Source organism: Gekko japonicus, unplaced genomic scaffold, assembly GCF_001447785.1.
Source record: "Gekko japonicus isolate JY-2015 unplaced genomic scaffold, Gekko_japonicus_V1.1 scaffold339, whole genome shotgun sequence".
Lineage (NCBI taxonomy): Eukaryota > Metazoa > Chordata > Lepidosauria > Squamata > Gekkonidae > Gekko > Gekko japonicus.
Window position 1 is genome coordinate 789989 of NW_015169182.1, and position 12869 is coordinate 802857.

The 12869-nt window shown below is 41.1% G+C and overlaps 1 protein-coding gene across 3 annotated transcripts in view; it reads right to left on the reverse strand.

Moving 5' to 3' along the window:
• BCL2L11 (BCL2 like 11) overlaps positions 1 to 12869 on the reverse strand; it is a 39197-nt gene that overhangs the window by 16499 nt on the left and 9829 nt on the right. For all 3 annotated transcript variants that reach the window (XM_015416143.1, XM_015416142.1, XM_015416141.1), the window contains exon 3: positions 1464 to 1576. In XM_015416143.1, the coding sequence (XP_015271629.1) occupies positions 1464 to 1576 (113 nt within the window). The remainder of the gene's footprint in view (positions 1 to 1463; positions 1577 to 12869) is intronic.

A 12869-nucleotide genomic window follows, 5' to 3' on the forward strand; every position in this document is an offset into this window, starting at 1 on the left:
GAGAAAGAGTATAAAGTATGAAATACTTTATGATTATGAATATGGTAATACTTAATGGCTTGATGTTTATGTAAAAGGTATTAAAATCAGAGGAGGCAAAATGGAAAGTACTTTCTTTCTTGCTAAGTTACATTTTCTCTTCCATGTTCTGCATGTTGCATATCTGAGAAAAGGTGTCTAGAAGCAAATGATAAAATGCATACTGGACAGTCCAGCATTTGTTCACATTTTATTTCAGTTTTGTCACCCACTGTCCTAGTATTATCTTCACGTGTTTCCTGTAAACATGCGACTTCTCTTCCCAAAAAGCCTGGTACTTATTTTTATCTAAATGACACTGAATTTGTGGCTATTGCATCCGTATGCTTCTCTACACACATTGACTGCAGTGTGCTGCAAAAATTGCGGTGTGAGTAGAAACATCAAACCATGTTGGGAAGTAAGCAGATTCTAGAAACACAAAGTGGTCAGGTTTAACATGTGTGAAAATAAATCAATAAGGCATTTACAGAGGTCAGTGCAACAGCAAAGGGGGCAGGAACTGGACAGAAAGAGGATCAGTGCGAGAATTCTGATCAGACCAACTGAAGGCAAATTTAATACTTTTATATACAGGTGCTGTTTATAAATAACCTTTCCACAATATGTTCAAGACAATATACATCAAAATAGTAATGTAAACAAACACATATCTTAAAACTAATTAAAAGAACCCAACAATAAAACCACAATGATAAAAAAGTTTTGAATCAATATAAACCTGTAAAAAATATAAATGTCAGCAAGACTAATTCTTATTCCAGGGATGAAGCTTTGAATGAGAGCAAGAAGGCAGGCCTTCTCAGAGGCCCAGAGAGGCCTGGACCACTTGTAGATTTTGAGGCTCACAAAATGCATAAATCAGGCCTTAGCGAGGGCCAAAGAGATTAACATGATTTACACTTCCTGCAGCATATACCCGAAATGCATTGTTGTGCCACTTATTGCATATTGCAAGCCAATCTGGTGTAGTGGTTAAGAGCCGCAGGACTCTAATCTGGAGACCCGGGTTTGAATCCCCACTCCTCCACATGGAGCCAGCTGGGTGACCCTGGGTCAGTCACAGCTCTCTCAGCCCCACCTACCTCAAAGGGTATCTGTTGTGAGGAAAGGAAGGGAAGATGATTGTAAGCCGCTCCAAGACTCCTTCGGGTAATGAAGAGCAGGGTATAAAACCAACTCTTCTTCTTCCTTTGACCCTGTGACATGGCAATCTACCTAGAACTTTCCCTGAGTTTTTTACAATGCTGTACAAAGAATGAGCAATTTAAGTGGGTGGGACAGGTTGCTCTCTTGAAACCTAACACACTCAGATAAGGTCTGAGCTTACAAAAAAGGCTAAGAGGACCTTGCAGAACCCAGAAGGAAAGAGCCCCTTGTTTGGGTACAGTCAAAAAAGGAAAAATAAAAATATTAAAACTTACCCTTCTTGGACAGTAGGAAGCATTAAATTCATCTCCAATGCGCCGTAATTCTTGGGCGATCCATATTTCTGGCCGTGTATCTTCAGGGATGGATTGTGACTGCTGCCTGGAAGCTGAAACAAAGCAACATTAAAAAATTAAGTTCCCAAAAAGAATCTCTCCCTCCCCACCCCTACCTCCTACTATAGGCCTATATTTTTCTGTCCAAATTAAACAAATAAGAATGACAACTCATAATAAAACATAAACAGGTTTTTTTCCCATTGGAAAAAATCATCAAGGAACCTGAGATAGTTTTAGGATTTACTCCTAATTCTTTGCTTATTAAATCTACTTCTCAGATTTAAGCTTTCTGAATGTAACATTAGTGGATCTGTCATTCTCTTAAGGTTATAATTTTGCCCGTGGGTAGCAGCAACTGGAGAGCTATTCGGCCTGCCTGTGTTAGCCATTCGCCCCTGGCAAAGTATAACTGCTGCTTTCCGAACCACCCCAGACCTTCACATCAGCTGCACAGAAGATCTAACTTCCAAAAGAAGCTAACTGGACAAGAATATTTATGACTTGTAACTTGTAAACACTCAAAAGGATAAATGAAAATACTAGAGGATCATATCCTACAAAAGAAATTATGACGGATAAAGTTGAGTTGAAGATGCAGCAAGCAAGCATCTCCAAGTGCCTCTATGTCACGACATTCCCTCGCCAGCCAACAGCACTTGCAGTCATGGAAATGGGCAGGGGACCCACAGAACATCATGACACTTGGACACAAGAAAAGTGTAGTAGATGTTATAGAGGAGGAGGAACTAGACATGCCTCTGCTATGTTTGGTGACAGATGTGTGTTTATAGTAACGTCTAGTCTGACCCACATACAAAACTTTTATTAGTTACATTTGCATCTTGTCTTTACTGTATCTGATGAGTAACAATGCAGCTAGGAAAATTAAGATGAGATGTTCAAGGCCACCTAGCAAATTTCATAGCCAAACAGACATCTGAATCTGGTTTCTCACATCTACTCCTAACATCCAGAGTCATGGAGTACATCCTGAAGAGATTACCTAAGAAAACATCAGTATTTCATTGTTTTATTCTTCATTTTTTGCTTTAGTTTTTTAAGTATAAACTATCCTGACAACATTGATATAAACACAGTATTAAAATGCTCAATTAATAACTAAGCAAGATTTAAACAGTGTTAGGTACTGAAACAAACTGAGAGTTGTAGGTCTGCTGTTACAAATCTGTAGTCTAAGACAGACCCCAAATGGATGAAAATAATATTGGTAAATGAATCATCTCCTCAAAAGGGGAAGCTTTGACTACCATAGGTAGGTTTGTTGCTTCACCAAGAAGTTTCACCACTGAGGGCTAAGCAATTGAAAAAGAACTTCTGTTAACTTTATCAGAACCAACAGTACCACAGTAGCGGGGGTGGGTGGGTCCATTGATGGTTCAGATCCAGTGGTATCAAAACAATGTATAATAAAGTGTCAACTAATTCTCTGGATTACATAATGTTTATAAGTGCACCAGACTGCCTTTCTGTCTTTCTTTCTGGCATGGTAGACCCACAAATCTACTGTACAACGAACAGCCAGTGCATTCAGTACTTCATCCTGCTTTTTAGCCCAGCTTAGTGTTTCACTGCCAGGTTTCCTTTTTGAAAAGTTGGTACATCAAAAGATTGATACTCACTTTTTTACCATATCTTGCATCTTTCTACTAGTAATCTCCAAGGTGTTGTAACGTGACTGTTAAGCAGTGTGTTGCTGCTGCTTCTCAAGCTGATCTATTACGAAGAATGCACACCAGTGTGCTGCTTCAAGCAGTGTATTGCTGTGTCTACACAAGTATGTTTACTCAAAAAGAAAAGCAGCACCATGCTGCTTGAGTTTACACAGGATTGTCCCTTTGGTATTCAGCACCACACTATGTAAAGCTATAAAGCATTGCAGAAGGCATGGGAGGTGGCAGAGTTCAGTTTCTCCACACACATTGTTCATAAATATTAACCCTCCACCCACTTTATAAATTAAGAGAGCAGACAATTAAACAAACAAATGTGTCCGCTCCTGTCACATCTAATTTGGTTCCAACAGAATTCTATTAGCTGGGATGGCCACCAGGTTAGGTGATCTCTTAGTACTGGAATTATAGTTTGTCTGTAGTTAATGTGGGATGAAAATAATCTTTACTCCAGCAAAATAATGTACAGTCGCCATATGTCTGCTGAAGGCTGGAATCTCCCACCCCCCAGTGAGCCTTGCTCACTAGCACTCCAAGTGGCCAGTGGAAAAAATAAAAATAAAAAACACCATCAGTGATGGCATGACATCACTTCTGGGTTTTCCCTGAAAGTGATGCCTTGCCCCTCTAGGAAAAATGGGAAACTCTATGGTAAAAACAGTATTTCTGACCATTCTTAGAGACATGCAATGGCACTTCCATGAAAACCAAGAAGTGACATCACACCACTGCTAATGGCTGCTCCTCCATGTCCCCCCCCCAATCTCCCGATGGTTGCTAGGCCTGGCAACCCTATTGGTTTATAAAAAGAATGGATTCTAGTGGATATTTTACACTCAAAAAATCACGATCCAGTTTAAGAAGCAAGGTTTGCTGCTAATATAAGCCAGTGCAGAGCTACACTGCACAGTTGGGAGAGTGCAATGAAGAACTTTTGACTTCTAAATGTCAACATTCTCCTGGAGATTCTGAAGAGACTGTATGACACCTATCAGAGATTATTTCAGTCTACACAACACTACCACTGCAGGGGGCCTAACAAGATTACTTTTAAGTGCTTTTCAGTTCTTATGATACTGAGCTGACTTTTTTCCTCTTCAACAAACATGAGCTGAGAATGTAAGCAAGCATGACAGCACTTCTTACCCAGAGTATTCCACAAACTTGGCATTAAAACGCAAAGGAATCACAGGGGAATACATACAGCTTCCAATCTCACAACAGTCAAAAGCTAGCTGAGCAGTGAAAATGTTAAGCAAATGTGCCTGGCTCCAATCTGGATGGAAAATTTATTTCAGAGCCAAACTCACATTCGCTTGGCTTACAAATGTATTGTTTTCACATTATAGTAGTGAAAGGCCCTATCAGTTTTCAAAACACAGTTTGTATCAGGCCCAATTTTAGTCACTTGGTTAGCTGCTGAATTTCATTCAGCAAAGTCCTTTCAATACTTGGCTTGCTCTATTACTAATCTTCTGATTATTGTAAGAGCGGGAGCGGGAAACCAACCAACAGAATTGACTATGCGATGGTGTATCTCAGAAAGAGCTCCCCACAACAGCACCTTGCAAAGCTAAAGAATTTCTTCTCCCACTTACCCTAATTTGATCACTACATGTTACACCACCACAAGGCATATCTGACCAGGCAACTCTCCAGAAATATGCAGGGGTCGGGGAATATAGCACTAGACACCCCTGTACAGCTTTGTATAGAGAGGAGGCAAGAGGAGAATACAATAATCTAGCACAAAAACCACACTTGTACCAATTAAGACTAAAAAAAAACCCATACTCAAACCCACGCCCACTCAACAGACCCATTTCTCTCAATAGCAGGGCAAAGCCCATCTCGAAAAAAGCAGAAAAGAGAAAGACCACAAATGCCACTCCAGTAAACCCTGACATCCAATGCAGCATGCAACTTACATACACTATATTGGTGCCAGCCCAAAACGTTTTCCTGCCCAAGGGACAAAAGTGAAATGGCAGGGCTGATAGGCCCTACATAGCCACAAATGTGGTGAAAAGGGACTTCAAACTATCATTAGTGCTTCCCTCCAGGGGACCATGCAGAACTATATCATATAGCAACCTAGCCGAGAAGAAAACTACTTCTGCCAATGGAAACGTCCTCACACATGGATGGTGCCTCTCAAGCCTGGCAAATAAAGGACTGAGACTAGCTTCTCCCATGATCTATTTAGGATTAACCAAAAAGTTTCTGACTAACGTCTTACTAATTAGGACAAGGAAACATTGCCTTTTTACACCAAAGATTGCAAAATGCTATTTCATTGATCGGAGACCACGTCAACAGAAAGTAAGTTTTCTACACTGAAATCTCATAAAACTTGACATGTGTTGGCTCATGCATACTGGTATTTTATGTTTTGCATATATAACTGGAAGCCCCATTCGTTATAAGAAATCTCAAATCCTTCAAAACAACTCCTGTTTTTTTTGCAAAAGTACAGAGTTGACAAGACTGAGGATAATCAATGTTTACAGTCTTGTTCAAGAAATGCTCTTTTCCTCCTAATTAAATTCTATATCAGGGAATTCTAGCAAGTGGGATTTTTAATTTTTTTTTGCATAGTACATGGATATCACAAAATACTAAAAAGCCTCATGAAGACATTCTCTCTTCTATCAAGGAACCACCTGCACAAGTTTTGTTCAAAGCTGAACAAGATGTTAGTTTCACATATGCACCCAAAAGCAGAACTGTGCAACTAGCTACCAAAACATATAAACTTCTAATGGGACCTATGGGACTGCATACGTAAAAACTTACACTGATTTCAAATGACAAATTTTGCGAGTCAAGAAATTAAAATATTGTTTCATGTGGTTAATAGTGAAATCAATCTGAGGCTTTCAGAAAGGACTTTCTGTGGTACTGTTAAGATCAAAAAGATCAGGAGCATCAAGTAACTTAGTTATGCAAAGCGGAGATATATTTTCAACATTTGTATTTCACATCTTCTGTATTCCAAACATCAACAATTTCAGCTCTGTCCAAATAATACTCATCACGCTGTAATCCCTCCTCACTGTTATTATTAAACAAAAGCTTTTTAAACATGGTTGTTGGTGCTGATTAAAAATGTTGAACATCCACCCCATACAGCACTTTGTCTCTTAGGCAGAACCCTGAAAATCTCATTCGCTTTTAGACACTAAGTTACTAGTTACTAATCTTCAAATTACTAGATACTAGTCTTCTAAAATTTAAAAGAATGTTGAAGTGTGACCAAAGAGACTTAAAAGGGCCAGTAAATATAGCTAACATGACATTGCTCTAGTACAGCTCCCATTACTTCTAATGGAGTTTGCAGTATTTTTTTCACCAGCCTTTGAACATATTACCAGCCCTGAGCCTTAGCACCACTCAAACAAAAGGAGCCACAAATATCCTTCCACAGTCATAGCTCCCATTGTAAGCATTCAAAAACTGCTCAGTCATTTCTCAGCAAGCCCTTAAGAGGTACTAGGTGTCTTACTGAGGTCCACTGATGGATCACCATTTATTTTCTGGTGAGCCTGCTGATCTTTGTAAAGAATTGCTGAACTAAGGGAACTTTGATCCGATCTGGAGAGGGATTTGTATTCTTAAACAGGAGCATGTGTTCAAAATTACACAGATTAGCTCTGTCTTAATTGTTAAGGGTTTCTTAAGTATGCCTTCTTATTTGGAAGAATATGATCCACACTGTCAAATCACAAGAAGTGGAGTGAAATCAGCCCACCCTTGATCTATATCTTTCAGAGTGAAGTACTGGTATCTTTTGCAGTGAGCAAGGCCAGTATAAAGTACTACTTATAGTGACACCTTTTAAGACCAACAATGTTTAATTCTGGGTATAAACTTTCCTGTGCATGCACACAAAAGCTTATCTCCAGAATTAAATGTTGGTCTTAAGGATGCCACGGGACTCAAACTTTGTTCTATTGCTTCACACTAACACAGCTACCCACCTGAATCTACACAGGAAACAGTGAGCAATTCTACAAGTCAAGAGAAGGGCAACAAATCTGGGGAGATTTCCAATTAGACTACAGAAATTTCAGCCTCCCTACAGAAAGAAGCTTTCCTTGCAAATGTCACTATATCCTCTAACTACCATCAACCAAGAAGTGCAAGCAGGGCTTCTCAATAAATGCAAGTGCAAAAATAAGAAACATACACAGCCTCAATCACACAGGTAAAATACTCTGTAAAACATTTCAAGGGTAGTCACACAGTTAAGCCTGACCCACCCAACATATTAATCACAAACTACAACTTCCATCAAATCAGGGACAGAATTAGAAAAAAAAAATTAAAATGCTACATCAGGTAATAAGTCAAGATTGGCTAGATAAGTAACTACAAAATGCAGTTCTAACTTCTAGGTAGAGGTAGAGATGTGAAGGCCCGGAAAAAAAACGGAAAAATTCGGGGGGGAAACGTTTTTTTCCCCCATTTTTTTCCCTGAAGCTTTTTTGTTTTTTTCCGAAAAATTGGAAAAATTGAAAAAAGAAAAGAAAAGAAAAGAAATTGATTATGGAATGTTTTATTTTAACATGATAAATAAAATATTTTAAGACAAGGTGTTCAAATATTTTCCAAATCATTTCTAAAATATATAATGATATCAGATTGATCTAATTTCTGTGCACTGAGGACAAGCAAGTCCTAGGTTACAAACTGAACTCTCCAATGCAAGAACAAGATGCATTTCTTCCTTTAGGAGGTGCGATTGTCAGAAGAAAATAAAAAGGTTTCAGTTTTGTTTTTGCATGTGGGTGGGTATTCTGTTTGTAATAATTGTTTGGGTACACTATATTTTTAATATGCTAGTTGTGATAATTTCATGCCAAGTAAAAATGTCCATAGTCATTTTTTATGTTCCTAAAGTAACAGAATGACTTTCAATCTAGAAAAGACAAAAGAAATGCTAATGTAGCATTTTTTTCAATTTTTCCGAAAATTTCCGTTTTTTTTCTGAAAAACCCGGGGAAAAAACGGGTTTTTTCCTGAGCTTCAAAATTTCCGGAAATTTTACATCTCTAGGGGAGACGGCTTATTAGAAAATTGAAGTATTAGCCTCCCCAATTACCCAATTAAGGTATCATCAATTCATTAACCTTTTTTTAAAAAAGCATAACTGAAATAGTTTCAAGTCATAGAATCATAGAATGTTAGAGTTGGAAGGGATCTTGCAGGTCATCTAGTCCAACCCCCTGCACTCTGCAGGAGCATAGCCGAAAGATAGCCCTACAACATACCCGAAAGATGGTCGTCCAGCCTCTGCTTGAAAACTTCCAGCGAAGGAGCATCCACCACCTCCTGAGGCAGACTGTTCCACTGCTCAACCACTCTTACAGTCAGGAAGTTTCTCCTGATATTTAGCCGGTAACGACTCCCTTGTAATTTCCATCCATTAAATCTAGTCTTGCAATCCAGAGCAAGAGAGAATAGATCTGCTCCATCTTCTACATGACAGCCCTTCAAATACTTGAAGACTGCAATCATGTCCCCTCTAAGCCTTCTCTTTCCCAGGCTAAACATAACCAACTCTTTCATCCTTTCCTCATAAGACATACACCACCTTATCAACTCTAGTACCTTCCCAGTCAGAATGCTTTCTAGATCATATTTACTTCTGTTGATCTCCTTGTTAATTTTCAAATCTGCAACAAATTACAGGTTTCAAGTAACACTTTAGAGCAACCGATGTGACTTGGTTGAGTAAGTGCACATGGCTTAGACATACAAACACAAAAAAAGCCCTGCTAGATCAGACTACATTTGCCTGACCACTGTTGGAAACAGAATGCTGGACTGCCCTGCTCAGACCTTTACACCCTTATGAAGGGTTTTCTTTCTATATCCTTCATTTATTTTGTACCTTCCCACCAGAGGCGCCTTGTGCTCAGACTTGCTGGTAGTTAAATAATTATTTGTGCAACACCATATGATCAGAATAAGGGCCATGGTGGCTTAGAGGTTAAGATGCTGAGCTGCAGACCAAGAGGTCTGTAGCTCGGCAGTTCGAGACCATAGTGCTGCGTGACGGAGTGAGCTCCCGTCTCTGGCCCCAGCTCCTGCCAACCTAGCAGTTCAAAAGCAAGAAATTGCAAGTAGATAAATAGGTACCGCTTTGGTGGGAAGGTAACAGTGTTCTGTGCGCCTCAGCATTTAGTCATCCCAGCCACACGACCACGGAAATGTCTTCGGACAGTGCTGGCTCTTAGGTTTGGAAACGGAGATGAGTACTGCCCCCTAGAGTCAGATTCCACTAGCTTTCGAGCAAGGGAAGCCTTCACCTTTATATGATCAGAAAGCTTAACTTGTGCTATGGAGCAATGTTTTATAAACATATTCAATAATGCCAATTCTTAATATCAAGCAGTCTTGCAATAACTACTAGATTTTTTCCCTATTAAATGACAAAACCCCTCACATCTTAACTCCCATTTAAAAAGAAATGTCATTTGTGTGCAACAGAACTCAAAACAGCTTAATTCTCCAATCCTACAACCTGCTGTGCCAACACAAATGAACAATTTACTGGCAAAATGAAAGATAGTACACTAGTGATACAAAGACATTACTCTCACATTGCAACCAGACACATCATCACATATGTTTGGAATGTGGTTGTAAAAGACTTAAACTGAAGAATACAAGCTAGACAGTAAAGGTCTTTTTTAATAATGGCAAATTTGGGGAAGTTCTGTAAACTTCAGACTGAGGCAGAACTTTCTAAATGGGTTGTAAGATGTAGTGCGATTTTTTAAAATTCCTAAATAAAATGGAACTTGTGAAAGAAATCCTCAAGACACTGTCCACATATCATGGGAGTTCCCATTAGGATAGTGGCAAAACAAAAGAGCATGGACTCAACTCAACTCCCATGGGGAGGGGGGGTGGAATCTCTCCTTATATATAAAAGCGTTCTGGAATGGCAATGTTCTATGCACGCCAAAATCAGTTGGCAGCCTGAACCGCCACTCAGAAGGCGCTGCCAGCATTGGCTGGGTGCGTGGCGAGGTCCTGCCCACAGAAGCCCTGGCTAGCGTCTCGCCCTCAGTCTACAGGGAGATGCCGGACGGGATGGACCCTCCGGCAGGCGGAGGCAGTGAGACACACAGGTCTTTACTCCCTATGCGCCCAATGGCGGCAGGGAGACAGGAGGACTGGCCCAGCTGCCCTCGCCACGGCCTGCTGCCACCCTCCAGCCCCGGGCCTGCGCCACCACCTTCTTCCTCGCCAGACTCTGGACACGGCCTCCTTGCGCCTCCCTCCCGCAGCCGATTAAGCAAGGGTGGTGGTGAGCTGGGCCCCAGTCGGAGGGAGGGGGACGAGGGAGACGAGCCGAAAGCGCCATGGCCTACCTTGGTGCGAGCGCCTCTCTGCCGGCATGGCCCGCTGAGAGGAGGGAAGGGAGGGAGGAGCGGCAGACAGCCAGGAGGGAGGGAGGGGGCCAGTGGCAGCGCTGCCCCCACCCCAGGAACATCGCATGCCAATCAGGGACGCCACCAAGGGGAACAGCCCAGCAGAACGGCCAGGCGGTGCTGAGGGGAAGGGAGAGGGTTGCGGGCCCAAGGGGAGAAACTGGAGAGAAAAGGGTCCGCGGGCTCAGGGGCAGACCGTGGGAGAGACGCTTCGCAGGTCGCTGGACGCAGTCAGGCAGGGAGCCACTGGCGGCCCGTGCAGTTGCCCCTCGACACCAAGGTCTTGTGAGGGGGGAGGAAACGCGGGGCCGGGCCTCTGTGTGCTTGGAGACGGCCCAGGCAGGGAGCCGCTGCCGGGGCGTCCCCTCACCACGCCACCCCCCCAGGTCTGAGGAGCAGGTAGAGAGCGGCTTTCCCCTCAGCACCCCCCCCCCCGGAAGAGCTCATTGTATTGTTGCTGCAACGAGACTTGCTCCTAATCAGATTAGAAAAACACACCAAAAACCCCACCAAAAAACTCCAGCTGGATATTGGAGCTTTTGATTCTTGGAAGAAAAATAAAGAGATGTCAGGAAGCCTGTAACATTCTCAGTGTACTTGTACATGAGTACATGACAATTCAATCAGTCACATTAATTTAAGACAGCAGCACACAGAACAGCTGCTGGAATATGATGCCATAGGTAATAAATCCTGAGTAATGCAGCCGAGCCCTTTATGCTTCCAGAATGAATTGCTTACTTGCATTTACTAATACTTCAAATTACTTCCATCAGTTTCCTAGTTTAATCTCACAGAACTAGTGGCAAAATAAAAGCAGAGGAGACGTGAAGTAAGTAAACATTCTCAGGTTCACAAAATATTATTTGGCAGCATTTACAGAATCTCACAACATTGCCATCACAATGACTGCAATATTTGGTACTTTCAAAATCCCTGATTGGAAAGTAAGAGAATCTCAACTTACACTTAAACAAAAAAGTTTTAAATCATGCAATTACTGTAAGAGACCATAGAGTGCCTTCAGCAACACAGAAACCAAATATAATCTCATTCTTCGTAGTGTGCCTGACTCATAGTTTCTGAAAATTTGAGGTTGACAGCACAGTATCGGTATGAAACTAGCCCATACTGGAAAACCTTGCATACCATACAAAACTGTAGTTTGAAATAAACAAATGCTTAAACAGAATTCTGACAAATATCTATGTTTGGCTGAGAAATGATCAGATGTATGCTGGTCTTCCTTTTTGGCAAAGAAGCACCAAAGATGTTAACATCAAATACAAATCTATGAAAGCCTTTTTGAAAGTAGCTCAGAACTTTGCCTGTTTTGCTAGAAGTAAGTAATGTATTCAAGTCAGCCTGGTCTGTGGTCACATTAAAGAAGACCAAAAAGGATTCTTGTTTGCCACAAACAGCTACCATTGCTTACACCTCCTCACAGTGGTACCAGGTCCACAATCTGGCTCCAGATGCTTCTGTAAGTAGCTATCAGTTACTAAATTCAACAGACTGTGGGAAGTAAGAGCCCACCCCTTCTTGTTCAATGCTTCAGAGACCGCTTGACATCCTCTGCAAGCACTACTTGAAGTGGCCTGAAGAACTCCCTTCACCACTTGAAGGACAAGGATAGCATAAGATGGTTCTAAATCGACACAACAACCAAATGCTATTTTCTAGAAGCAAGAGTTTTCCCTTCCTCTCCTTAAAAAATTATTTTGCTATGGAAAACTACTCAGCCTGCAGGATTAAAAACCCCATTCAAACATTCAATGTCATCAACATTTCAAAACAACACACAAGTTCTTTAAAAAATGCTCATTTCCCCCCATAGATCAAGGTAGGACCGCCATATGATTTCCCCATAGAATTTAACATACATTAATTCTGACATCACGGCCAGAATGTTTGCAATATACTGTGCACCACTTTCTAGCAGTGCAGATACTTCAACACATACTATGTTTGCTTAACTATAATATTGGTCTAATGCATTCTGTTTGCCTTTCTAGAGCTACAATGTATTTTTCAGTTTCACTATGTTTCAGAATACAAACTCAGATCCCAGACATGACCCATATTTTTTAATTTCCAAAACCAAAAACACACATACTTCCATTTTTCAAATAACCCAGCACTAGTAAACATCAGTCACACATTACAGTTTTGCCCCATCCCAAGCTTGTGTCGTAAAGAACCAATAG